Source organism: Orcinus orca, chromosome 15, assembly GCF_937001465.1.
Source record: "Orcinus orca chromosome 15, mOrcOrc1.1, whole genome shotgun sequence".
NCBI classification, from domain to species: domain Eukaryota; kingdom Metazoa; phylum Chordata; class Mammalia; order Artiodactyla; family Delphinidae; genus Orcinus; species Orcinus orca.
The window spans coordinates 47,444,891-47,472,066 of NC_064573.1; the positions used below are offsets into that span (position 1 = coordinate 47,444,891).

The 27,176-nt window shown below is 37.1% G+C and overlaps 1 protein-coding gene across 1 annotated transcript in view; it reads right to left on the minus strand.

Annotated features, from left to right (window-relative positions):
- Positions 1-8,449: 8,449 nt before the first annotated feature.
- The window catches only part of PSMA8 (proteasome 20S subunit alpha 8), a 32,042-nt gene continuing 13,315 nt past the window's right edge, over positions 8,450-27,176 (minus strand). The window contains exons 2-7 of the mRNA XM_004273735.3: positions 25,787-25,913; positions 20,945-21,069; positions 17,439-17,561; positions 11,906-12,025; positions 11,728-11,790; positions 8,450-9,482 (exon numbers count right to left, since the gene is read on the minus strand). Coding sequence (XP_004273783.2) covers positions 9,390-9,482; positions 11,728-11,790; positions 11,906-12,025; positions 17,439-17,561; positions 20,945-21,069; positions 25,787-25,913 — 651 coding nt within the window. The 3' untranslated portion in view covers positions 8,450-9,389. The remainder of the gene's footprint in view (positions 9,483-11,727; positions 11,791-11,905; positions 12,026-17,438; positions 17,562-20,944; positions 21,070-25,786; positions 25,914-27,176) is intronic.

Sequence of the window (27,176 nt, forward strand, 5' to 3'; positions counted from 1 at the left end):
CCATTATCAACAAATATGATATTATGCTAGAATAAGATAAGCAAAGAACAATCTCATCTTAGCCAGTAATTTTAAGTAAGAAACATGGAAACAACTGGTATCTGATTTTGGATTTTTAAGTTGTAATATAAATGAATGGCTCTCTAATATTCATTCAGTAAGTATTTATTAACTACCTACTGTAAGCTCAGACTGTTCTAGGCACTGGCCGTACACCAACGAATAAAATAGACGTGGAACTTACAATTCTAATGGGGCGGAGCAGTCAGTAAACACATACAAACACATATTTCAGGTGTTAGGTGTTTGGGGCGTGGGAGTCTTACTTTATAAATGATGGTCAGAGAAAACCTCTCTGATAGGGTGACATTTGTGCAGCAAATGGAAGGAAGTACAGGAGCAAGCCATGTCCACATTAGAGTATGGGTAGAGCGCTGCAGGCAGAGGACAGTTAGTTTCAAAGCTCTGAGACAGGAGCCTGCTTAGTGTTTATGAGGAACAGCAGGGAGGCCAGTGTGGCTTGAGGTGAATGAAGGATGGCAGAAATGGCAGGAATGGCAAGAGATGAAGCAAAGAGGTATGGGGAAGGTGGGGGAAGGGAGATCGCACAGACCATAGTAGGGGCTACGTGTAGATGTCTCCTAAATACTTAGCTAATGAGATCTAACAAGTACTTACGTGATGCCAGTGCCTCCTAAGCATCCGTCATCTGGGAGCTTGACAGAAGAGACTCATGGGCTCTACCTCAGACTGATTGAATCAGAACCTGCATTTTAAAAAGATCCTCAGAGATTCATATATACATTAAAGTATGAGAAACACTAGTTTAGCTTATGTTAGTCAGCAAAGACATAGGAAACCACAATCAGTACTTTTTCTTTAATTTTCAGTTTAGGATGGATTTTTCTACTTCTGCAAAAAAAAATCACTGGGATTTGGATAGGGATTGCATTGCATCTGTAGACGGCTTTGGGTAGTACTGACATCTTAACAATATTAAGTCTTCCAATCTATGAAAACAGGGTGTCTCTCCATTTATTTATGTCTTCTTTTATTTCTTCCAGCAATGTTTTGCAGTTTTCAGTGCACAAGTCTTTTGCCTCCTTGGTTAAGTTTATTCCTAAGAATTTTATTCTTTTTGATGCTGTTGTAAATGGAATTTCTTAATTTTCTTTTTGGATTGTTCATTGTTAGTGTATAAAATGCATCTAATTTTTGTTTGTTGATTTTTTTATCCTGCAACTTTGTTTTCTACTCCAAAGATTCCATTTAAAAATTGTTAGAACTAATAAACATCAGTGAACAAAGATGATTTTACTTCTTCCTTTCCAAATTGGATGCCTTTTATTTCTTTTTCTTGCTCAGTTGTTCTGGCTAGAATGTCCAATACACTGATGAATAGAAGTGGTGAGAGTAGGTGTCCTTGTCTTGTTCCTGATTTTAGAGGAAAAGCTTTCTGTCTTTCACCATTGAATATGATGTTAGCTTTGGGTTCTTATCATGTTGAGGAAGTTCCCTTCTGTTTCTAGTATACTGAGTATTTTGTTTTTAAATCACAATTGATACTTCAGATCCTTTCCCATTTGGTAGCTTAAATGGACACAGAAGTCTTGGGAGTGTTTGAAAATGGCATGTTGAAGATGGCAGAGACACAAAATGGGAAGAGTCTTGGCTCCTAGACTTTTTTTTTTTTTAGTTCCTAGATTTTCGCTTGGAGGATTGCAATCAACAATGGGATTTGTTATTGGGAAACAAACTGGGGAATTCCCTGGTGGTCCAGTGGCTAAGGCTCTGCGCTTCTAATGCTGGGGGCTCGGGTTCGATCCCTGGTCAGGGAACTAGATCCCACATGCCTCAACTAAAAATCCCCCACGTGGCAACAAAGATCCTACTTGCTGCAACTAAGACCCCGCACAGCCAAATAAATTAAATTTAATTTAATTAAATTTAAAAAGAGAAGCAAACTGTGTGGGCTCATCTACTATAGTAGCTAGCATTGCTTTAACATGTAAGCAAAAAGTAATTTCCCAAATATAGTAAATGCTCTTACAAATTGATGTGGGAAAAAACCAAAACCTATTGGAAGAATTAGGCAAAGGATATGAACAATCAATGGGAGGAAAATTCAAAAGGCTTTTAAACAAACATAAAGATGTTCTACATCATTCATAAAAGAAACGCAAATCAAAATTATTTGGGTAAATTTTTAAAAATACAAAGTAAATAGCTATGAAATTATATATTGAGATTTCGCCTATTTATTGGCAAAAAAGTTTGAAGCACTATTTTATTAGTTTGAGTTCAATTAGAGAAGCAAAACCACTGTGGTATCAAATAAGCAATTTTCTTCCTCTAGGAATTAGACCTCACACAATTGTGGGAGTTGATGGAGAAGTCTGTGCAAGGTTGTTGTCACTGGTGTCAGCTCATTCTGGTAGTGAGGAAGGAAAGTTGGATGTGAAGTGGGGAGGGTGAGAATAAACTAACCCATGGGGACAAACAGTGCCCTCATGTATCTTTCACCATCTGCAACCTTGGCAATGCTGGTGACCTGCAGGAAAAGCTGGTGTCCTTTGCCATGAAGCTGCATGCAAAGAATCTGTTAGCAAAGAATATGAAGGAGGAGATCCGGTAGCATCTGGAGGAACTAGAGTAGCTATGGGCCTGGATGCCTCCCCACACCAATAAAGTGAGCCAGCAAACCAACATCCTTTGCGAGCTGCTACAGTTCTGGTGCCCTACATGGAGCTACTTCTCTTCTGCCTTTCAAATACTGTGCAAATTTCTCCTGTGGCCAACTCAAACTTGCAGCCATATAGGAAAGAAAATTCTGGGAAATAGTTCCAAGGTTAGCTGAGTTGATACCATACAAAGCCAATGCAACTACAATGGGAAAGGTATAGCAGAGGGACCCTCACTCACTGTTAGGAGAAACATAAATTTGTATAATTGTATAACATATTTTTCACCCTGAAATTCTAATTCTAGTGATTTATCCTGTAAATATACTTCTAACTATGGGAAATGACAAACAAAAGTTTATTCATTGCAACATTATTTGCAGTAGCAACACCATGAACAGTAATGATCATCAATAGAAGACTGGTTAAGAATTTAACCTTATATCTGTACGTTGGAAAGAATGATCCTCTCATGGGAAGATCCTCAAAGATATGTTAAGTGAAAAAATCAAGATACAGAACAGTGCACAGTATGCTACCACTTGCATTGAAAGATATATTCATGTTTGTATATGTATGGAATATCAATAGAAGTATACTGAAAATATCAGTAGAAACATACTAATAACATCCGTTACCTTCAAGAAGAGAAACTTAGTTACTGGGGGACCAAAACGAGATGGAGTATTTATACAATTTTTTAAAAATTTGTGTACCACGTGAATGTATCAGTTATTAAAAATGAGAGTCTCCTTTAAAGGAGACTGTTACATGCATTTCTTCTGTTTATTTCTGATATATGCTTCTTGAAATCAAGATCTTACAGAAAATATTCTTGTGACCTGTTTTCTCTATGATAGGTAAAGCACAGTATACCTTTATAACTCTATTAAAAATACAGTGAAGGGCTTCCCTGGTGGCGCAGTGGTTGAGAGTCCGCCTGCCAATGCAGGGGACATGGGTTCGTGCCCCGGTCCAGGAAGATCCCACATGCCGTGGAGCTGCTGGGCCCGTGAGCCATGGCCATTGAGCCTGTGCGTCTGGAGCCTGTGCTCTGCAACGGGAGAGGCCCCAACAGTGAGAGGCCCGCATACCGCAAAAAAGAAAAAAAAAAAAAACATTGAAAAACCTTATAATTTTTAATTAGATGAGGCATTTTTATGACCCCTCAATAACCAATGAAAATTTATATGGAGTTATGATAAAGTAACTGCTTAATTTCTTTCTAAAGGAATGTCAATGTATGAAATATATATATATATATGTATAGATATATTTATATATGTATAAATATATGTATATATGTATTCAATTAAACAAGACAAAGCATGGGAATACTTGGAATGAAGAGCCCTAAGGAAATATGAAATATGAGATTAAGTGGGATTTTTTGCAAACTTGGAGAGTATTTATTTCAATCACATCCTTTTCCAAAGATCAATTAGAAATTTACTTGCTTCCAAGCGTCTTTTAAAACTTACTGTGCAAACTGCAGATCTGCTTCCTAAGAGAATTAGTCATGACTTCACTTCAGATGATGGTGAGATTGTCATGTCTTTCATTACTTCACTCACTTGGTCATCATCCTCAAGATGACCAGGAATGAGGGAAAAAACTTTTAGAAAGGAATAAGTGCTAACCTTAGTAATGAAGCAAAGCTGTCTCTGGCTCTGTCAGACAAGGGAATATTGTAATGACCACTCTTATACCATCCACTATTCAAGAAATAAAGAAATATGATGTGTCAAGTGCAGTCAAAGCCCCGTGTGTTCCCTTCTCTTCCAACCATCCTGATTTTGCTTTTTATTTTTACTACATATGGATACATACATAGACAACACAATACATTATAGTTATGCATGCTTTTAAGTTTTCTTAAGCAGTGTGCTTCTTGAGGGCAAGGTATGCATGTTTAAACTTTTTTAAACTTTTTCTGCATTGAATGTTTTTTGGGTTTATAATTGTAAGATACATAATAAAGTATAGATAATTGACATGTACAGTTTAGAGCATAATGAAGTGAACATGCACATGCTCACCACCCAGCTTTATAAAAGCCTTACCTTTCTTGTGCATTTCTCTCCCCGGCTCCCAACAGAAGTACTCATGTCCTGACTTTTGCAACAACTAATTCCCTTGCTTTTCTTCAGTTTTACCTCACTGTATCTGTTAAACACTATATTTAGCTTTGTAGGTCTTTAAGCTTGCTGTAAACATTCCTTTGTGTATACTCTCTCACAATTGGCTTTAGTTTTTGCTCAGTGTTTTGGAGACATATACCTGTTGTGTACATGTAACTGTAGTGCCTTCTTTTTCCCTGCTATATGGTATGCTACTGTATGAATAATCATAATTTATTCAGTCATTTTCCTGTTGATGAATATTAGGTTACTTCCAATTTTTTTTTTTTTTTTGCTATCACAAGCAATGCCTTTATAGGTGATTGTTTTTATGCACATATACTAGAGTTTCTGTAGGCTGTATACCTCAGAGTGGAATTACTGGCTGAAGGACACTTGCCTCTTTGACTTTCTAGATCTCACTACCTTGTTGCCCACAGCAGGTGTCCTAAAGTCCAATAGCAGTATAGGAGTTTCTTGGGCACCAGGTGCTCACCAACATTTTATATAGTCTAAAAAAAAATTTTACACAGTCATTTTAAATTTTTTCCAACTTGATGGCTGTGAAGTAGTGTCTTATCATAGTTTAATATGTGTTTCCTGGATTAGTGTGGTAGAGCATTACTTAATAAGCTCCTCATAAAGAGAAAATCATTCAGGTGTTCTCTTCTGTGAACTGCCTGTTTAAATGGTCCATCCATTTTTCTGTTGCATTTTTTTTTTTATTCCTTTGAACCAACAGTCCTACATAAACTCCAGACACACACCTTTTATCAGTTATATGTTACATGTCTTCTCCCATTTATGGCCCGTCTTTTCACTTTCATTATGGTATCTTTTGATGTAGAGAAGCTTACATTTTCAGAGTTGAATTATCAATCTCTTCCTTAAGTGTTAGCACTTTTTGTAGCTTGTTTAGGTACAGGGTCTTAAAGATATTTTCCTGTATTGTCTTCTAAACGTTTTACCTTTTATGTTTAGGTCTTTAATTCATCTGACATTGACTTTTTAAAAAATGGTGTGAAGTAGAGGTTCCATTTTCTTTCTTTCCAAATGGATAACCAGTTGTCCTATTTTCTTTCTTTCCAAATGGATAACCAGTTGTCCTATCACCATTTATTGAAGCACTTATTCTTTACCCACAGATATGCAATGCTAGCTGCCATAACCCAAGTATCCCAATGAGGGTAGCTGTGTTTCTAGGCTTTTTATCGTCTCATTCTTATTTTGGTTATTGTGCCAGTACAGCTTTCTCCTGGGCAGCACCGGCATCTGCTCTAATGCCTTCTCTGATTCTCAACCCCTTTCTGTTTTTGGCCTCTGGGGATTTCCCTTACTTCTTGTGAGTTCAGTTATGCATTTAAAGGGCATATGTTATGTTTATTAGATCTTATCCAGCATTTCTTTGCCTGTAGTGAGAGATTTTTTGCATAACCTAATGATGGAAAGAGAAGTTGTTTAGCTGATTCCCAAAAACAAATGTTTGTGATCATCTCACCTTGAGGATACAAGGGAGGAAAAGCACAAAGTGCTTGCATATTGCATTTTTCCAGTAAAGCACAAAGTGCTTGCATATTGCATTTTTCCAGTAAAAGAGGTAAAACTGACATTTTAAATAGCAATAATGTTTGAATATATTTTGGCTAAAACTTCACATTAAATAAAAAATCACTTTGTATATAGATCAGTGAAACGTGACCAAAACAATACTTAGATTTCCAAAGTAAAACAAAGCAATTGAGTCAAAAATAATCTGACTCTCATGCCAGTTACAGGAAGAATAAAACCAATGAGATAGAAAAGCTTCTGCCTCCTATGATACAGCCTTGTGAGGAAGATTTAGGCAGAAATGTGTCCATTTCGATGGATAGCTGTGGTGTAAACACTATAAGCATCAGCACTTTGGGCATAAACTATACAATGTGTCTCATAAGAATTAAGTGAGTTAATGTTTATAAAGAATTCAAAACAGTGTCTGGCATGTAGTAAGCACTATGTCAGTGGCTGTTTAATAAAAATAAGGGGTGGAATTACCACCATATCATTTGGATGGTGTGTCCCTATTTCGCCCCATATAGGAAACATGTCTTCAAGACAAGGACCATATCGTTTGTTTCTGGTACTTAGCACGAAAAGAACGTTCTATGAGGATGAGGAGTAGGTGAATGCACCTTCGTGAGAAGGCTTCCCAGGGCCATGTGTGGTATCGCAACACATCCCTCTCTTCCTGGAGGTCCCCTCATTTTTACTTAACCAGTGTCTGAATCCACTTTCAGGGACCCTGCATGCAGTATATATTCAACAATTATGTGGTGCCTTCCCATCACTATAATGTTCAACAAGGGCCAAAGACATTGGGGAAGACATAGAGATTGAAAACAGGCACATGACAAGATGCTCAACATCACTAATCCCCAGGGAAATGCAAATCAAAACCACAATGAGATACCGCCTCACACCTGTTAGAATGGCTATTATCCAAAAGACAACAAATAACAAGTGTTGGCGAGAATGTGGAGAAAAGAGAACCCTGTGTACTGATGGTGGGAATGTAAATTGGTTCAGCCACTATGGAAAACAGTATGGAAATTCCTCAACAAAATTAAAAATTGAAGTACCATATATTCAGCAGTTCCACTCCTGGGTATTTTTTTTTTCTTTTTAGGCCACACTGCACGGCCTGTGTGATCTTAGTTCTCCGACCAGGGATTGAACCCAGACCCTCTGGAGTGAAAGTCCTAACCACTGGACTGCCAGGGAATTCCCCACTCCTGGGTATTTATCCTAAGAAAACAAAAATGCTAATTAGAAAAGATATACGTACCCCTATGCTCACTTCAGCATTATTTACTGATATGGTAGCTAAGATATGGAAGCAGCCAAAGTATACACACGTGTGTGTGCGCGCATGCACGCGCACGTGTAATGGAATATTACTCAGCCATAAAAAGGAATTAAATCCTGCCGTTTGTAACAACATGGATGGACATAGAGGGTATTACGCTAAGTGAAAGAAGTCAGACAGAACAGACACATAGTGCATTTTACCTATATATGTAATCTACAAAACAAAACAAATGAACAAAAAATAAGGAAACAGAAAGAGTTACAAATACAGAGAACAAACAGGTGATTGTCAGAGGGGAGGGCGTGTACAAGGAGGAAAGAAATAGATGAGAGAGATTAAGAAGTACAAACTTCCAGGGGCTTCCCTGCTGGCATAGTGGTTGAGAATCCGCCTGCCAATGCAGGGGACACGGGTTCGATCCCTGGTCCAGGAAGATCCCACATGCCGTGGAGCAGCTAAGCCCGTGTGCCACAACTACTGAGCCTGCGCTCTAGAGCCCGCAAGCCACAATTACTGAGCCCATGCACCTAGAGCCCATGCTCTGCAACAAGAGAAGCCACTGCAATGAGAAGCCTGTGCACCGTGACGAAGCGTAGCCCCCGCTCGCTGCAACTAGAGAAAGCCCGTGCACAGCAACAGAGACCCAACGCAGCTAAAAATAAACTAAACAAATTAAAAAAAAAGAAAAAACAAACAAACTCACTCAAGAGATCAGATTTGTGGTTCCCAGAGGCAGAGGTTGGAGGAAGGGGCAATTGGATGAAGGCAGTCAAAAGGCAAAAACTTCCAGGCATAAGATAAATAAGTACTAGGGATGTAATGTACAACATGGTAAATGTAATTCATGCTGTTGTACGTTATATATGAAAGTTGTTAAGAGAGCAAATCCTAAGAGTTCTCCACAAGAAATAGAATTATTTTCTGTTTATTTCATTTTGCATCTATATGAGATGATGTCCACTAAACTTATTGTGATAATCACTTCATGATGTTTCTAAATCAAATCATTATGCTGTACTCCTTAAACTTATACAGTGCTGTATGTCAATTATATCTCAATAAAAGTGGAAGAAAATATAAAGTATACAAGAGGATGTGTATAGGTTAATGCAAATACTGTGCCATTTTGTATAAGGGACTTGAGCATCTGCGTATTTCGGTATCCACAAGGGGTCCCGGAACCAATCCCCCTTGGATACCAAGGGATGACTGTACTGCAACTTATAAAATAACAAAGGTAAAATAAATATAACAAAATATTTAAAAATTTTTTTAAAAGGCTCTGACAAAATTTTGGCAATTCACCAACACAAGGATGTTTTTATCATTCATCTAGAAATGCAAGTCAGTAGTATATTCAGTTTATTTTGGAATAGCTATCTTTAACTGACAGTCTATGCTCAAATGGCACCAAATTATTAATTTTTAATTAAACATTTTTATTAATTAAATTTGCATGTATGAAAAAAGTAACATACAAGGCAAGTTATATAGTCTCGGGCTTATGTAAAATCTTGACTGCTTTCAACAATTACTGAACTCTCTTTTCAAAGAAAATCTTCATACTAATGTATGTTTGTCCATGTAATAGACTGAAGACAGCCACAAATATGGCATTCTCAAAACAACACGTAACTACTAAATGTAATGTTGCAAATTAACTTATTTCCTTAAAATTTCACTAAATAATTCTAAGGAGCACAACAAAATATTAAAAGCTCCCAGGGTTTATCCTAAGAATTAGGCAGTCTTCTTTGATTTTTTCTTCTTTGCTTCTTCCTTTTTCTTTCCTGTTTCATTTACTTGTAATTCAATTTCTTTGGCACTAAACATCTGAAAAGAGAAAAAAATTTAAAAAGCAAACTTCAATTATAGCAATAATTTCTAAATATTTATAATGTGAAGGAACCCAATTATATTTTATAAATTTTTATGTTCTATTTATAACATTATATTTTATAACTTCAAATATATAATGAAATATTTCACAAGGTTCAAAAGCAACATACTTGTAACAATTATGGACAAAACCAGAACTCTATGACATTTCCACTCTCGTGTGCTAATATAGAAAGCTGGGCAAATGCGACATTGCATTACATATCCTATATATGATAACTCTGAAAACATTTTTATGCGAGGCTTGTTCTATTCATGAGCAAATAACTCATTACTGAACTCCTATCCCTACCCCACTGTGATTCTTGAAAAGGTTTGTCTATCTTGTCAGGTCATGGACTAGCCAAAGGCAGGAAAATGATGATTTACACTGTGCTTTGTTTACAGCTACTGAGTAGAGAGCAAAACAGTTTTTATTTTATTTAAATCAATTTTATTTTATTTAAAATCAAAGTTGGGAGCAACTTGCTCCAGATCATATGGTTAAACAAATGTATCTGCTGGAAATTAAACCCAGATCTATCCAATTCCAAAGCACAGGCTCTATTCACTACACAGCCTATTGTGAAATATCATGTGGAAAGATAGTGTAACTTTGGTGCCAGTACACATACCATTCTACCACTCATAAATAAAACGATATGTATATCTGTGTGTGTGTCTGTCCAGGTGTGTACATATGTATGTGATGGGGCTGGAGAGGTGACTCTGGACTCAGTGGTTCTGTGTCCCTGTGGTGTTGGCACATCTGTCCCTGAGTCCTTGGCAGCAGGGGTGACAACCTGACCCAGTTCCTATCTCCATACTCTGTGCTCAGCACCCTGGTTATTATGTCCTTGCAGAGGCAGACCCAACTACCCTGTCCCCATTTCTCTAATTCATTGAAACTTGCTCCTGCACTCTCCTTGCATCCCCATCCATTGGTGTCAAAACAACAATAACAACAACAAAAAAACTGTCAAGAAAACAAAAACAAAAGCAAAAACCACTACTCCACACAGCACTGATTTTAACATTATTTCCCCTTGAAATATTTTCTTTAAAACAAAAGTTATATGTAAAATAATCCTTTTTAGCGCACTTTTCATATAGTTTCCCATGCAAGTGCTTTTGTATACTCTCAGCTAAAGGACAGCTAGTTAGCAAACAGTGTGAAGCTCTACCTAATGAACAATAGTGAACCACATTTCAAATGTTCTTTAGCCAATGAGTCCTCTATCACAATATTTGGAACAATTTATCACAGCGTTCTGAATACTTTATTTTGCAGTCTAGCAGTTTTAACACATAGTGGCTGACAAAAGGTGTACAAATAATAATGCTAGACTTGCCATAAAGAAATATGGAAAGATTATCACACTAGATATTAAAATGCAAGTCTTACATAAGCTCAAGGCACTCATAAATGAAAAGTAGAGAAAATAGATAAAAACCAGTAGGCAATCAAGAAAGGGTGGGGTTTTTTTTTGTTGTGTTTTTTTTTGCGGTACGCGGGCCTCTCACTGCTGTGGCCTCTCCCGTTGCGGAGCACAGGTTCCGGACGCGCAGGCTCAGCAGCCATGGCTCACGGGCCCAGCCGCTCCGCGGCACGCGGGATCCTCCCAGACCGGGACACAAACCCGCGTCCCCTGCATCGGCAGGCGGACTCTCAACCACTGCGCCACCAGGGAAGCCCAAGGGTGTTTTTTTGACATAATGAAGGATAACATTGTGTTAGAAGCCTAGAGGGCCAACAATTATATAAATGGCAGCGGAATGACACTGGCTAGAAGCTAATCTTGATTTCAGAAGATGTAAAGACAGGAAGAGTAACTGTTCTCTATATGGTGCCAGGAATGAATCTTTGTAAGGAATATGCTACACTGACCCTATATAGGACTGACTCAGTAGGGGTTCCTACTTATAAGAACATATACTAAATGGGGTAGGCCTATATATAGATCTCAGCACATCTAGGTCTTCCCAGAGGGCTAGGAATAGATAACTGCTTGTGTAATAAGCATGTACAAATTAGTGACTATTAGGCTACAGAAACAAAACAGAAGTCATCATAGTGTCAGTGGATGCTAATGGATGTTTCAGGCTTATAATAAAAGATTCACAGGTGTCAACAACATATTAAATTTTGTCAAAATACTTTATACTACAGATATTTTTTCCTCTTTGGTTAATGACTTACCTTCAAAGGTTGCTTTCTTCCTATTATAGCAAGTTCAATGTTTTTTCCACCAGATTGGACAACCTAATGTAAAACAAGTGCAATTTTAGAATTACTTCAGGAAAGTCTCTGTTTTAAAAGGCGACTGAATGAGGGGAAAAAACATGCTTTTCTGTATATGCTTTATTAGATCACTTACTTCCAGCAAAGCTCTTATTGCTAATTTGATAGCTTCACTGTCGTTTGCTATAGCATCTTCTGTGTAATTCTTTTCTAGAAATTCTCGGACAGTTTTAGCACTTCGACCTATTGCATTTGCCTTGAAAGATAGAAGATAATTATTAATATCACTGGAATATGAATGAACTTATGGTTACTAAGTGAGGTTTAGAGCTTACTCCAATATTTCTTAGCATAATTACTAAATGAAGATTGTAGGTTCAAAGATTTAGCAAACATTTCAACAGCTCATCTGATTACTATATGAATAATCTGTGGTGATGGAATGCCTGACTTTCAAATATACCAATGCTTTCCTGGCCAGTGCTTTCTATTTCCTTAATGGCTCCCAAGTCCTTAGTAGTCAGAAAAGATTAAAAGAGTTGAAACTCGAAAAGATGTGAAGAGGAAAGGAGACATAACTTTGCAATATGATGAAAAAAGAAGAAAAGAAAAAAAAGGACATCACTGTGAAGAAGAAAGTTGTTTCTGTGGATAGGACTGTGCATCATTTTCTTAGAACTTAGCTAAGTATACTAATTACTGATTCATTATCCTTTGACTATAAGCAAGAAAGGCTGCTTCTGTTCCATGCCCCATTTTTCTTTGTTCTTTAGAAATTTTCATCAAATGAAGGGAAGAGGTAAATGCATTTTCCTGGCTGCATGACTACAAGTAGTATATGGCATGTTCTTTCCATTTAGTCTCAATATCCAGTAATAGTAATGATAATGATGATGATAACAGTAATTTATATTAACAGCACTTAATGTGCCAGGCACTATGTTAAGCATTTTACATGGATTATCTCATCTTAACCTTCACAAAAACAATTAAATAGGAACTGTTACTACTCTAATTCATACAGGGTTAAAAGAGCCTTCTCAACCTCAGCGCTGTTGGCATCCTGGGCTGGATAGCTCTGCCCTCGTGAGGGCTGTCCTGTGCACTGTAGGATGTTTAGCAGCCTTTATCCACTAGATGCCAGCAGCACCCCGGCCTCAGCTGTGACAACCAAATGTGTTTCTAGATATTGCCAAATGTCCCTTAGATGGGACAAAATCACCCCCATTGTGAACCACTGGCTTAAGTAATCTTGCCCAAGATCATATAGCGGGTAAGCAGAAGATCTGAGCTTTGAAACCAAGTAGACGGAATCACCAATCCAAGCTTTGAACTCTATACCCCATGCTGCCACATGCCCCTTGCTGTGATGTCTCTAGAGAGAGAAAAGAACCAGCAGAAAGGCCCATCCTTTCACTGAAGGATTCTGGCACGAAATGGGGGATGTCTCAGTTCCAACTGGTAGGTATTATGATTACTGGAAAGAGATCTCAAAGGAGTCTTTTAGGAAGTGAGAATGAAAACACACCTTTTGTACTACATGAGTATATAATTCTGCTACTTGACAGAACTTTTTTGATACCTTTATATTTCAGAAGATTAAACTAAATAGCTGTGAAATTTTAAATCAGATTTTGTGGCCTTGAAATTTCATTAAGATCAAAGGTAAAGCCTTCAGCCTGGTATGACTTTGGAGTTTATCAGCTTCTAGTTTGTTTTGGTTAACTAATTGGTTGCTGCCCAGAGAGGAAGTACATGAGGTAGTGGTTTGTCCAAAAATCTCACTGAGCCTTTAAAAGTCACCTTGTAAATTCCTGGTGACGTTCCTGTCCACCTGTTCCGATTGCTGATGTCAAAATTCTTTAACTCTTAACCTATTTGACTGGTTTCCTAAAATCTAGCTGCTTCTTGCCACACTCATGCCCCTACCCTCCCTGCAACCCGATCACCCACTCCAGCTCACTTCAACAGACTCTGATGGGTTTGCAGTGTTTTTCCTGCCTGCCTATCCAGATTAATGACGATTTTCTGTGGCAAACAATATGAGCTGCCAACCCCAATGTCCATTCTTCCTTTGCAACTGAACTCTAGGCAATGTGCCTGCTGAAAAATGTCATGTCCTACCCTCTGTTACCAAAAGGTATATACAAGTGGAAATAACTGGGTGAAACTTCTAGTAATCCTTGCTGCCTGTTATGCAGACATGTTGGCTGGAGGTCTAGTAACTACCTTGAGAGCATGAGAAAAGACTAAGATAATAAAAGAGACAAACACCAGCAACTGCCTATTTCAGCCTTCTCATAATGTGGGAGAAATAAATCCTTCTGTGTGAAGAATCATCGCATCTCTGTTGTTAGGAGCCAAGAACAATAACTCACGAATACACCTTTGAGTAGATCCTGTGACATACTGCCCCACCTCCCTTCAGAAATGAAAGCCTTATTCCTACAGTTGCTGGAAGTGCCAATGACACACAGCCCTCAGCTCTTAACTTTCTTTGAGAGGTGCCTTTGTTAACAAGAGCTGCCTCATCTAAGGTCTTGTACTATCTAGGGTTGGCCCAAGTCCAATGACTGATTGATGAAGAGCTATTAATGTCCAGTCCCCTCACCCCAACTTGGAAAAACTTTGAAGAGCTACCCCAGATCCAGGGCTTCCCATGGGATTGATGAGGCCTTTATTGAGATTGCACTGCAGTCCAACTTTTCCCTCGGCCTAATCTGGTTCCCTTCCCTTCAACAAATGCTGATCCCCAAAGCATTTCCTAATATACTTCCTAAAAATGATGGTTAAATGGCCTTTAAAATATTTTCCAAAGAATACCAGAGTGGAGAGAGGATTTATGATAAAAGGGTTCCAAATTCAAGTAATCTTGGAGACTACTACTTTAGCTGCTTCTAGAATATTTATAATGCCTTTTAGAAGATGCAGAACGTAACAAAATTTATTAAATTTCTTTAGAAAAACATCTCTCAAAGTTAATTAACTTTAAAGAGCTTGTTTACATTACACCTATTAACATCAAAAGAAATACACTTTGAGAAACACTGCTCTGAAATATACAACATATTAACTTTGTTCCTGTTTTAAAGTGTTACCTACAACAGCAAAACACTTGGCCTTATAAGCTCTTCACCATCGCTCCATCCAAGCTGTCCTTGCCAAAGTCACCAATGACTTGCCTGTTATCAAATTCAATCATTTCATGTCCTCTTCTTACTTGATCCATCAGTGGCACTGACTCAGCTGATCAACTCTTCTTAGAATACTGTTTTCACTTAAGGATCCAGGATATTGCTTTCTGGGTTCTCCTCCTTTACAGAATAGACTGGATCTATCCCCACCTTTCACTGGCCACTGCCCCTGATCTAAATCTGGTCTTGCCTGAATTATTATTAAGAGTCCCCTAACTTGTTTGCCTGCTTCTACCCTACAATCTGTTCTCAATAAAAGAGATACTTTTAGGGTTTCCCTGGTGGCGCAGTGGTTGAGAGTCTGCTTGCGGATGCAGGGGACACGGGTTCGTGCCCCGGTCTGGGAGGATCCCACATGCTGTGGAGCAGCTGGGCCCGTGAGCCATGGCCGCTGAGCCTGCGCGTCCGGAGCCTGTGCTCCGCAACGGGAGAGGCCACAACAGTGAGAGGCCCGCGTACCGCAAAAAAAAAAAAAGAGATAGATACTTTAAAAATATAAATCAGATCATGTTACTCTAATAAGCAAAACTCTCTAGTATCTATTTCACATGTCCTCTATGTGTACGCTGTAAGGCTACAGCCTAGTACTGCAGTGTTGTCATCTCATGGTACCAGAGCTGTGTTCTCAAGTCCTCTATACCATCCTGTCAGGCTACGTGGTATAGTAGGTCAGAGTAAAAAAACAAAACATAGAATCAAACAAACAAAAAAATTTGATCTTATGTTTAAAGTGCCATAGCGCGCCCCCCCCACAAATAAAAATAAAACTGGAAGATTTTACTCCACCTTTAAAGACTGAATATCAGAATTTATATAAAATGTATAGAGAATCCTTTGGCCTAGGGAAGTAGCATGAAGTAGTGGACAGAATACTGGACTAACAAGCAGAAGACCCTGAGTTCTAATTCCAGTTTTGCTATTAACTAGTGAACTTAAAAAAAAAAAAAAATCACTTAACTCCTGAGTCTTACTTACCAAATACGTAAAATTAAAGTTTCCAAGACTTTTTTGTTATTGATGATTTTTTTAAGCTGCATAATGCTTCCTTCAACCAAAATCTTATAAGAAAGTACAACATGTAAAATCAGTAAAATGATGATAACGGGGTGTAGGTGTGTGTGTGCACATGCTCACGCTGTTCACACCCTCCCCACCTCCACCACGTGGCCTTGCAGTACCACAGCAGCAGTTTCAGACCTGAGTGATAAATGAAATCCCCAACAATTAAAAAAATTTCCATAATTTTCCTGACTGACCTTGAAATGAAATAAAAATGCTTCTCTATATAACCCCCAGGGAGCAACCAAATTAAAATAGAAAATTATGTAAACTTGGAAATTGTTATGATATTGAAATTAAAGGTCAGAATGTAATGATAAATGTAAACAGAAGATGGCAGACTTCAAAATATTTAGAGAAAGATTGAGTGTAATAATTTGTTTTGTTTAGGGCATAGATTTGAGAGGGACATGAAATCTAGTACCTGTAAAAGATTTCTAACCGGCAGAAAAAAAGTCTGGCATTTGCATCAGGTAAATTCATAGTTTCTGGTTACCAATTAGAGTGTCCAGATAGCTTTTTAAGATGTGCAGTTAATAACGCAAGTATTCAGATCTTTGTGGCAAGAATATAATCCACTGTTTTACTGGCCTGGTTAACTCATAACTGTCTTATGAGTATGGTAAGCTAAAATCAAATCCTTTAGTTAATACAGGTTTAAAGACCAAGGCAGTATTTCCCATGAATTTATTTGGCCCTTAATAACAGTAAAAAAGCTCTCTATAAAATTATTTAAAGCCTGAGTGTTTAAACTTTTAATAAAGTCAAAATCACTTAGACTCTATAGTATACAGTCTTATTCTTATATATGAGAATATACAAAAATTCACTTCTGCAAGCTGTCACTAGTTTCCCTAAGCCCTAGACTTTTGTATTAGATTTGAGTTTACCATTAAACAAAGTTAGCAGTTGGGTACTAAAACAAGAGTAACAACTTATCTGGAAAACAAACTATGTTCCAGGAATTATGTGGATACAACTGCCAGGTACTGACACATAGGTATAGATTCATAGTTTGGGGTGCTTTGACTCTCCTAGAATAGAGGATATATTAAAGACTTCACCATGAGATTTAAAAGCTCATTTAATTCTTTACTGAAAACAAAAAGACTATTTCTACTCAAAGCAAGCATCCTACTAATACGGAGGAATGAATGATGAAAAGAAACTGGGTATTTATCTTAATTTGTCATTTATATACATTTGGTTTGTCACATTTTTCAAAAGTAAAGATCCTGTGATTAATAAACCAAAGTGTTTCTTTATCCATCAAAAACCATCATAGTTTCTGACTAAATTGTTACATAAAGTTTATACTACCATCAATATTTTAGTACAACATAATTTGTTGTCATGCCTGAAAGCGATAAAGCACCTACTCAAATTCTAAAATACATTAACAAATTCATGACTCACCTTCCAAGCATGATAAGTACCAGAGGGATCAGTCTGATATAATCTTGGGATACCATCATTGTCAAAACCTACAATTAAGGCAGAAATACCAAAAGGTCTTCGTCCATTGCTTTGAGTATATTTCTGAAAAATAAAATGTTTTCATGACTACTTTCTATATGAGGCCTTTTAAAGAAAGGACAACACTATTACTTATCAAATAACAAATTCCAATAGTAAAGTATTCCTGATAATATGATCTTCATTAATTCCTATTGTGTATAATTTCAAGATCCTCTTCCTTTTTTTGTACTAACCACAATCCATGATGAAAATTTTAAGAAATAAATGTACACGATATGTAAAATAAAATCGTAAGTTTCTTATGTATGGTCTTAAATTTGTTTTCTCGTTGCCTTATGTAAGTTTGGTAACATAACTAGACTTTAAGCTTTTTTCTTACTTCAGAGAACTGTGCATGTCATACCATTTTGGTTCCCAATAAAGCTGATTTCAATGAGCTGTGCTTTGGAAGCATGTCCTTGGTTTACTGTGAGGGACACTTTGTTATTATCAAGTATTCTTACTTGATACTATTAGTATCAAGTATATTCTGTTCACTATACCAAGTTATCTCTATATAAAAACCCAACTAAGACACTTCTTTCAGTACCAAGACAAGGAACCTCTGTTTCTCTTGAAGAAAAAATGTTTTTTCCTGACTGACAGTGGGGCACTGGAAACCAATGGTATTTCTTTTTACTTTAGTGCCAGGAACTTTCTGAATTTGTGCTCTAGGGAGTGGAATTCACACTAATTCTGAGACTGGCATCCACAGAAGTTGTGCAGAGAGGCAGCCCTGGCAGAAAACTCAGGACTACATTTGTAGGCAACTGTAGGAACTGTATATAACTCTATGGCTTGAGATAGCTTTATACTAGCTTTCTTCTTGGACTTGTCTACATATCTGTTTTTAAATTTTAATTGTATTATATCTATATTTATAGGCCACTTTAAGTTTCGGGGTTTTTTGGGGTTTTTTTTTGGCTTCATGGCTTGTGGGATCTTAGTTCCCAGACCAGGGATTGAACCCGGGCCCCCTGCAGTGGAAGCATGGAGTCCTAACCACTGGACAGCCAGGGAATTCCAAACCACTTTAAATTTTGAATGCAAATAGTGAGTTAAAACATAAACTCTTTTTTTTAATAACATACTTTTATTTTTTATAAATTTATTTTTATTTTTGGCTGCGTTGGGTCTTCATTGAGGCACGGTCTTTCTCTAGCTGTGGTGAGCAGTGGCTACTCTTCGTTGCGGTGCATGGGCTTCTCATTACGGTGGCCTTTCTTGTTGCGGAGTACAGGCTCTAGGCATGTGGGCTTTAGTAGTTGTGGCATGCAGGCTCAGTAGATGTGGCTCACGGACTCTAGAGCACAGGCTCAGTAGTTGTGGCGCACGGGCTTAGTTGCTCGGCAGCATGTGGGATCTTCCTGGATGAGGGATCGAACGCATGTCCCCTGCACTGGCAGGCAGATTCTTAACCACTGCACCACCAGGGAAGTCCACAATATAAACTCTTAAAGAATAGGGTTTGTCTTTTTTCTCTGTATTTCCTAATGTTCCTAGTTCACACCTAGGTATGAAGTAGATGTTTTGTAAATATACTTTAGAGGAGAGAAACTTTTACCTTATTTGCTTAATTAACCACTTTTTTTGTTTTGTTTTGTATTGGCTGCACCGTGCTGCATGTGGGAACTTAGTTCCCCCACCAAGGATCAAACCCACGCCCCCCGCACTGGAAGTGTGGAGTTGTAACCACTGGACCTCAAGGGAAGTCCTAATCAACCACTTTTTAATGAAAAAGTAACATATGCACAACTTAAAATAATTTAAAAGAACAAAAGGTGTACATGGGGATAACTCTTTTGTCCCAGAGCCTCAGCCTCCTCCTCAGTAGCAACCCCACTGTTACAGATTCACAATGTATATTTCTATAAATGTTCCACGCATAATAGCTTTTGTATTTCCAAAAGAAAACCTAAAATCCACATTTGGGAGCCTTGTATATACAATGTTCCGCACCTTGTTTTTTGGTGAGTACCTTTTAACTACTGGGAAATCAAAGCAAAGAAAAAAGAAAAACAGAACAATATAAAAATGTTGAACTTTCTTGAAACATGAATTAAATTAAAAAAAAATTTATGTAATCTAAAACTTTATTATCTAGAATATATAGAACCTATTAAAAAATCTGTGTAGACAAATGGTAAAATCCATGCCAGGAAGTATTCTAAATGCATTAAAATGTACTAAATCATTTAATCCATACTGTAATTCAACAAACATTATTGTAACATTCATTTTATAAATAAGAAAATTGAGGCAAAACAGGCTAAATAGTTTTCCCAAGGCATTAACTAGGAAGTAGCAAAGCCAGGATTTAAATCCCAAAATTCTGGCTCCTGGGAGTACATTCTTAACTACTAGAGTGCCTGTCAAAAGGAAAGATAGTTTACACTGGGAGAAATGAAAATAGCATACCAACATGTGGAAAAAAATTGACCTTACTACTAATTATAAAATACAAATTAAAACAACTATTACAGTACTATGTTATACTTATTTGCAAAATAAAAGAAAAATGAAAAACCCAATGCTGATGATTCTTCAGGGATGTATTTATGCATTGCTAGTTGTACAATAAAAATTTGTTCAATCTTTTTAGAAAGCAATTTAGCTACGTATAACAAGAGTCTTAAAACTAATTACAATCTCTAATCTAGTAATTCCATACTGAAAATTAATTTAACAATATAATTCAAAAAAGAAAAACAAAAGCTGTGACAAAGATAGAGTAATGTTATTAAAGCAGCAAATTGAGAGAGAGACAGAGAGAAAGGCAGAGAGAGAGAGAGAGAGAGAGAGAGAGAGAAAAGGAGAAAAGGAAAGAAACTGGAAACAACCTAAATAATTACCAGATAGTAACTAGAAACAGTACTATATAGTTCATAAGGATGGTAAGTATAAGGAGATGTTGCCATATTTAAAGAACAAAGAAAATGATAATAAATGAAACAATACTTGTATACATCATGATTATACTAAATGTAAAATCATGTTTCTACACATGGACTCAGAAGAAGTCGTATCTAAACCTGATCAGTTGTGTTTAGCTTTGTAGGTGAAACAATCATGGGTATTTCTTTGGAAAACTTTAAAACATGTGTTTTACTGCTACATCTCTGATGTAGAAATCTGTACAACTGTAGATATCTCCTTAAAAGGTTACTCGTTTTTTAAAATTTAATATAATTCTCAGAATTGACATTGATTGAGATTTCTGATATCAAATCAATCCACTCCACTGGAATAAGAATGTGAGTTTGAAGTTAAGTGTGAGAAATAATAAGGAATTTAGCATGTTTTAATAGACTAAATGGTTGGAGTGACTGTAGTATTCCCATGACAGGACCCATAATGATGGAAAAGAAGAAAACTTGAAGAAATCTGTTGGAATACTGGCTTACCTGCTTTAAGGTTGCTATGAAGCGAGTTATATATTCTACAGTGACTGGGTCCTCAACTGTAAGCTTATGACTCTGGCACTCCACACGAGCTCTGTTTATTACTACTCTTGCATCAGCAGTCAGTCCTATAAAAGTAGTCGATACATTACAAAAAAAAGGATGGCATTTTTTCTTGTCAAAAGGGTTTTGGCCACCATGATATTTTTCTTGTAACATCCTTTGTTTTTTCCAATATATGTTTTTTTTTTTTGTGGTACGCGGGCCTCTCACTGTTGTGGCCTCTCCCGTTGCGGAGCACAGGCTCCGGACGCGCAGGCTCAGCGGCCATGGCTCACGGGCCCAGCCGTTCCGCGGCATGTGGGATCTTCCCGAACCGGGGCACGAACCCGTGTCCCCTGCATCGGCAGGCGGACTCTCAACCACTGCGCCACCAGGGAAGCCCTGATCCATTCTTATTTACTTTTTAAAGAAAATTGTTTTAAGGAATAATGTTTAAACACTAATGTTAAGTCACCTATTTCCCAAAGATCAAAACGGTTTAATTCACAGGACAGTAAGTCCCCTACATACGAACGAGTTCTGTTCCGAAAGTGCATTCATAAGTCCAATTTGTTCCTAAGTCCAACAAAGTTAGCCTAGGTACCCAACGAACACAATTGGCTACATAGTACTGTACTGTAATAGGTTTATAATACTTTTCACACAAATAATACATAAGAAACAAACACTAAAAATAAAGAAAACATTTTTAATCTTCCAGTACAGTACCTTGAAAAGTACAGTAGTACAGTACAACAGCTGGCATACAGGGGCTGCCATCAAGTGAACAGGCAAGAAGAGTTACTGACTGGAGGAGGGAGAGGAGGTGGGGGATGGTAGAGCTGAAGGATCGTCAGCAATAGGAGACGGAGGGCAAGCTGCAATTTCACTCACGCCTGACGTTGATGGCACAGGTTCTGGTTCCTTGCTGGGTTCAATTGTATCTACATGCTTGAAAAAACGATCCAGTGATGTCTGGGTAGTAGCTCTTTTTTTCTTGTCATAGATGACACGGTAGCACTGGACTGCATTCTGAATGGCTGCTGCAACTTTCATGTACCATTCTATGTTCGGGTCCTGTCCTCAAAAACTAACAGCGCCTTGTCAAATAAAGAAAATCCCCTTGTCATTTCCTGCATTGAGAATCTCTTCAGTTCTTCAGCAGTACCAGCTACATCACTGCTGCTTTTACCCTTGCTTCCAGATATCCTGGGCTTGAAATAAAGACACTGTACTACTGTACTCTATACAGTACTGTAAAGTATATAAAAGCATAACCACTTGTAGAGGATGCATGCACATGACAATGTACGCCAGACACGTGAACTAACTTATGTGACTGGACATGTGAAGACCCGTTTGCATCTTTGAAAGTTCTCAACTCGAAGGTTCATATGTAGGGGACTTAACTGTAGCTGGTTTGATTATTAGGTTTTAAAACTTTTTTGAGAAGGTATCAGTGGCAGATTGTTCAAAGGTTGATGGTCTATCCTAATTCCAGAACCAAGATACTTATTACCTAAACCATGAAGTAAGCTGGATTTCTTCTTATGAAAACAATGAGTATTACTTCATTATCAAACAGAATTCAATCTGCATTCAGTATAACTGTGACATGTCACTTCTCAGCTTTTGTCTAAGATTAGGGGTTTGAAAATCAGGAATGTTAAAACAAAAAGAAGGGAATTCCCTGGTGGTCCAGTGGTTAGGACTCTGTGCTTCCACTGCCGATGGCCCGGGTTCAATCCCTGGTCGGGGAACTAAGATCCCACAAACCATGTGGCCAAAAAAGAGAAAGAGAGAAAGAGAAAGAAAGAAAAAAAAAACTTCATCTTGCTTTTGTCATACCAAAACATCATGTGATGAATTCTCAACACTTCTAATAAGGAGATAGAAGGTGTTCCTATCAAAAGAAAAACAAACTGACCAAAAACTTAAAATGTATTCTAATAATTACAAACATTTCTACTACAGACTTTTTTGGCATTTGACCTTTCCATCACCATTTTCTTTCTTTCTCCACTCTCTTAATATCATATTGCCCAAAAAATTCTTTCACAAAATCTCTGAAACAGCCTTTTCCCACATAACCATCAGTCTTCTGCAGTCGCAGACTCTTGTTTCCCTTCCACACCACTTCAAAATGTGTTTCTACAAACCTGGAAGAACTGTCAGCTCCTGAAGATACTTAACAGTAACCAACAATGAAGACGTTGTCAGAATATGCCGCTGTTAACACTCTAACATTCATGAGTAGGGTGTGAATTATAATCAGATACTCAGTTAAAGAAGAGAAACTGATTCTCTTCTCTTTGCAAAGGTTATCTGAGAGAAAGAAATGGGAACAGATTGACTTATCCTACCCTATAGACTAAAAGCTTCACTCAACTTAAAAATATGATCAGAAAGGAGATTTTGAAGTACCGTTTTCCCCTTTACATTGTAAACATGGTCCAAAACTACAGAAAAATAAAAGTATCATACTTAGAAAGTAGTAATGTAACTACTTCAAGGAAAAAAATAAGTGATAAATTTGTCAAACCATACAAGTAACATAGTTGTGTATATGTGTCTGATTTTAACATAAGAACTAGCAATTATACAAATCAATACTAAATGGCTAGGAAAAAGAGAACCACTTCTATTTAAAGATACATTGAAAATTGCAATTTCGCTTTCTTTATAAATAGGCAACCTATAGAAGAAATGAGTCCTCAGTCCGTTGCTTTTAAATTTATACAACTTTAACTTGAAAATACTATCATAATGTTGATCTTTTCAAAGAACCAAATCTCGGGTCCATTGCTTTTTCTCTATTGTTTTTCTATTCTCTATTTTACATATCTCTGCTCTAATCTTTATTATTTCCTTCCTTCTGCTGGCTTTGGGTTTATAGTTTGTTCTTCTTTTACTAGTTCTTAATGTAAAAGATTGCTAAATTGAAATCTTTCTTTTGTTTTTTTTTTTTTTTTGCGGTACGCGGGCCTCACTGTTGTGGCCTCTCCCGTTGCAGAGCACAGGCTCCAGACGTGCAGGCTGAGCGGCCGTGGCTCACGGGCCCAGCCGCTCCGCGACATGTGGGATCCTCCCGGACCAGGGCACAAACCCGTGTCCCCTGCATTGGCAGGCGGACTCTCAACCACTGCGCCACCAGGGAAGCCCTCTTTTTTTTAATGTAAGCATTTATAGCTATAAATTTTCCTCTTAGCAATCCTTTGGCTGCATCCCGTAAGTTTTGTATGTTGTGTTTTCATTTTCATTTGTCTCAAGATATCCTCTAATTTCTCTTGTGATTTCTTCTTTGATTCATGGGGTTTTTTAGGTGTACTCTTTAATTTCCACATATTGTGGATTTTTCCATTTTTCTTCTGCTCTTGATTTCTAGTTTTATTCAATTTTGGTCAGAAAAAATACTTTGTATGATTTCAACCTTTTAAAATGTATTCAGACTTGTTCTGTGGCAAAATGATTCCTTTTATAAGATAGTAAGGTAAAGGCTATTTTTTGCTCAATAAAGTTTTTAAACTTCAATACAAAAGTTTGGTTTTGAAAAAAAAACAATTAGAAAAGGAGCAAAAAGAAAAAAAAGACAAGAAACATGTCTTGTTTGCTATACAGTGGCAAATAAACACATGAAAATATGTTCAACATCATTAGCTATGAGGCAAATGCAAATTAAATCCAACAAGAGATTTCACGACACACCTATACAAATGTCTAAAATAAAAAATAGTAACAACACAAATGCTAATGAGGATGCAGAGAAAATGAATCATTCATACATTGTGAGCAAGAATGCAAAATAGTACAGCCTCTCTGGAAAACAATTTGGCAGTCTTTTATTAAACTAAACATGCATTATTATATGACCCAGCAACTGTGCTCAAGCATTTATCCCAGAAAAATGAAAACGCAAAAACCTGTACATGAATGTTCACACCAGCTTTATTTGTAATAGGCAAAAATTGGAAATAATCCAAATGTCCTTTAATTGGTGAGTTGTTAGCAAAGTGTGGTATATCTCGTACCATGGAATACTATTTGGCAATAAAAAGCAATGGAGTAATGACATATGCAATAACTTGGATGAACTGCAAGGGAATTATGCTGAACAAGAAAAGCCAATATGAAAAGGTTATATACCACGTGATTTTATTCATACAACATTCTCATGCAAAATTACACAGACAGAGAATAGATTAGTAGTTGCCAGATGTCAGACACAAGAAGGAGGAATAGCATGATGTAGCCCTGTGATGACCAAAGAGTTGTATATCTTGATTTTGGTGATGGCTACATGAATGTACGCATGTTAAATCTATTAAACCTACACACACACACACACACGCACACGCACACACACACACACAAATGCACGCAAATGAATGCACACAGAGCTGGTGAAATCTGGATAAGCTCTGTGGCTTGTACCAATGTCAATTTACTGGTTTTTAAAGATGTTACCTTTGGAGGAAACTGGGTAAAGGGGACTTCCCTGTGTTGTTTTGTAACTTCCTAAGTATAATTATTTCAAAGTAAAAAGTTTAAAAAGAAAACAGCTACCTAAAGTTATAATTAAGGTAATATATTTCTTTTAACATTTATGTTTTATTAAAGCTCATTATCAGAAATGCTGGTTTAGAGTTGTGATTTCCCAAAAAATATAAGGCATACTGTTTATGTTTAATAAAAAATGGAGTTTAGCTCTATATGTTGTATAAATATTGCATAACAGCTACAGAGGGGCCAACTGTTACCCTACTACACCAAGATACTCTATCATTATTGTAGGTCCCTAAGTACCTGCAAAAGCCATGCAGACATGGTCATCAAGGGCACAAATTTTCCTCACAATTCTTTCATCTTGAAGCTTGGCAACAGATTTTTTTTCGACCCCAAGCACAACTATATCAGCACCTCGAATTCCAACCTGTTGAGTCATTAAAAAAACATAACGAGTTGTCAGTTTTAACACTAAAATCAAATTATTCTAACATATGACTTATGGAGAAAGGCTTTTCCTTAACCTTCAATAAAAATGAGAAAAGGAGATTTCTAAGAAAATAGATGCATAGGTATAGGCTTACGGGAAGTTCATTTCCCAAACTCAAAGTAAAGACAAATAGGTATAAACTAGAAGAATACACCACCAATGCTGAAACTACGTGAGTGTCCTAATCTCATACAGTACACCTAAAGAAGTACTATCTCAATAAAGAAAAAATTTAACCCAAATGAAAGAAGATGCTGGAAATACATGTGAATTCCTTATAGAATGGGTAGTACCAGTGCTGGTGGTAGGAGAAGTAGTATAGAAAGTCAAGTAGAAAAAATCCTGAAAGCTCTCCCATGAATCTCACAATTTGGAGGGATAAGGAATAGGGGCCATAAGTAGCCAAGAGAAAGACCAAATGCCCTCACGCTACATCAGTGATAAGGAAAACCTCAATGCAAACATGAATATAACAAGAAGAATCACTATTGCTCCACTCTCCACTCCTTCACTTGGGAAGGAAGTGGGAAAAAAGAATAATATAAAATAAAGATAAAGATAAAAAATAATAAATAATATAAAATAAAGATAAAGATAAAAAATAATAAAGAATAATGTATAAGAGTAGTAGCTCTCAGATAGGGACTTCTGGGAAACATGACCCTTTTCTCAGGGGTTCAAGAGTAATCTATGAGAATTTTAATTCTGTATTACAATGGTAATGTAAATATTTTAAGAGGCATTTGTGTTTTATGATTGCCTTGTGACCAAATGTGGTATTAGTACTGTTTTATACAATATAATTATGCAAAAAGGTGTGCTTGAATTAGTATTATTGAAGTAAAAATATAGAACAAGTTAAATATATAGAACTAGATCTGAGACTACATCTTCCAGTTAAGTAAAACACAATTTATCAAGGCTTTTGCTCTTATTGTTCCCTTACTTCAAGTCTGTCCGTTTATCCAACAGTCCTTCTCTTACCATTCTATCCAACATCAGCAACCCTCCCCGCCCACATCCCACCCTCACCTAATACACACATGTCGAACTTTATACCCTACAGGGAATATGCCTTTCTACCAAGCCATGGGACATTATAACACTTTAACATATATTAGGACTCAAAAAAAAATCTCAGTATTTTCCCAAAATTGAAATAAATCCAATTCAATTCATTGGTCACAAGAGAATACAATA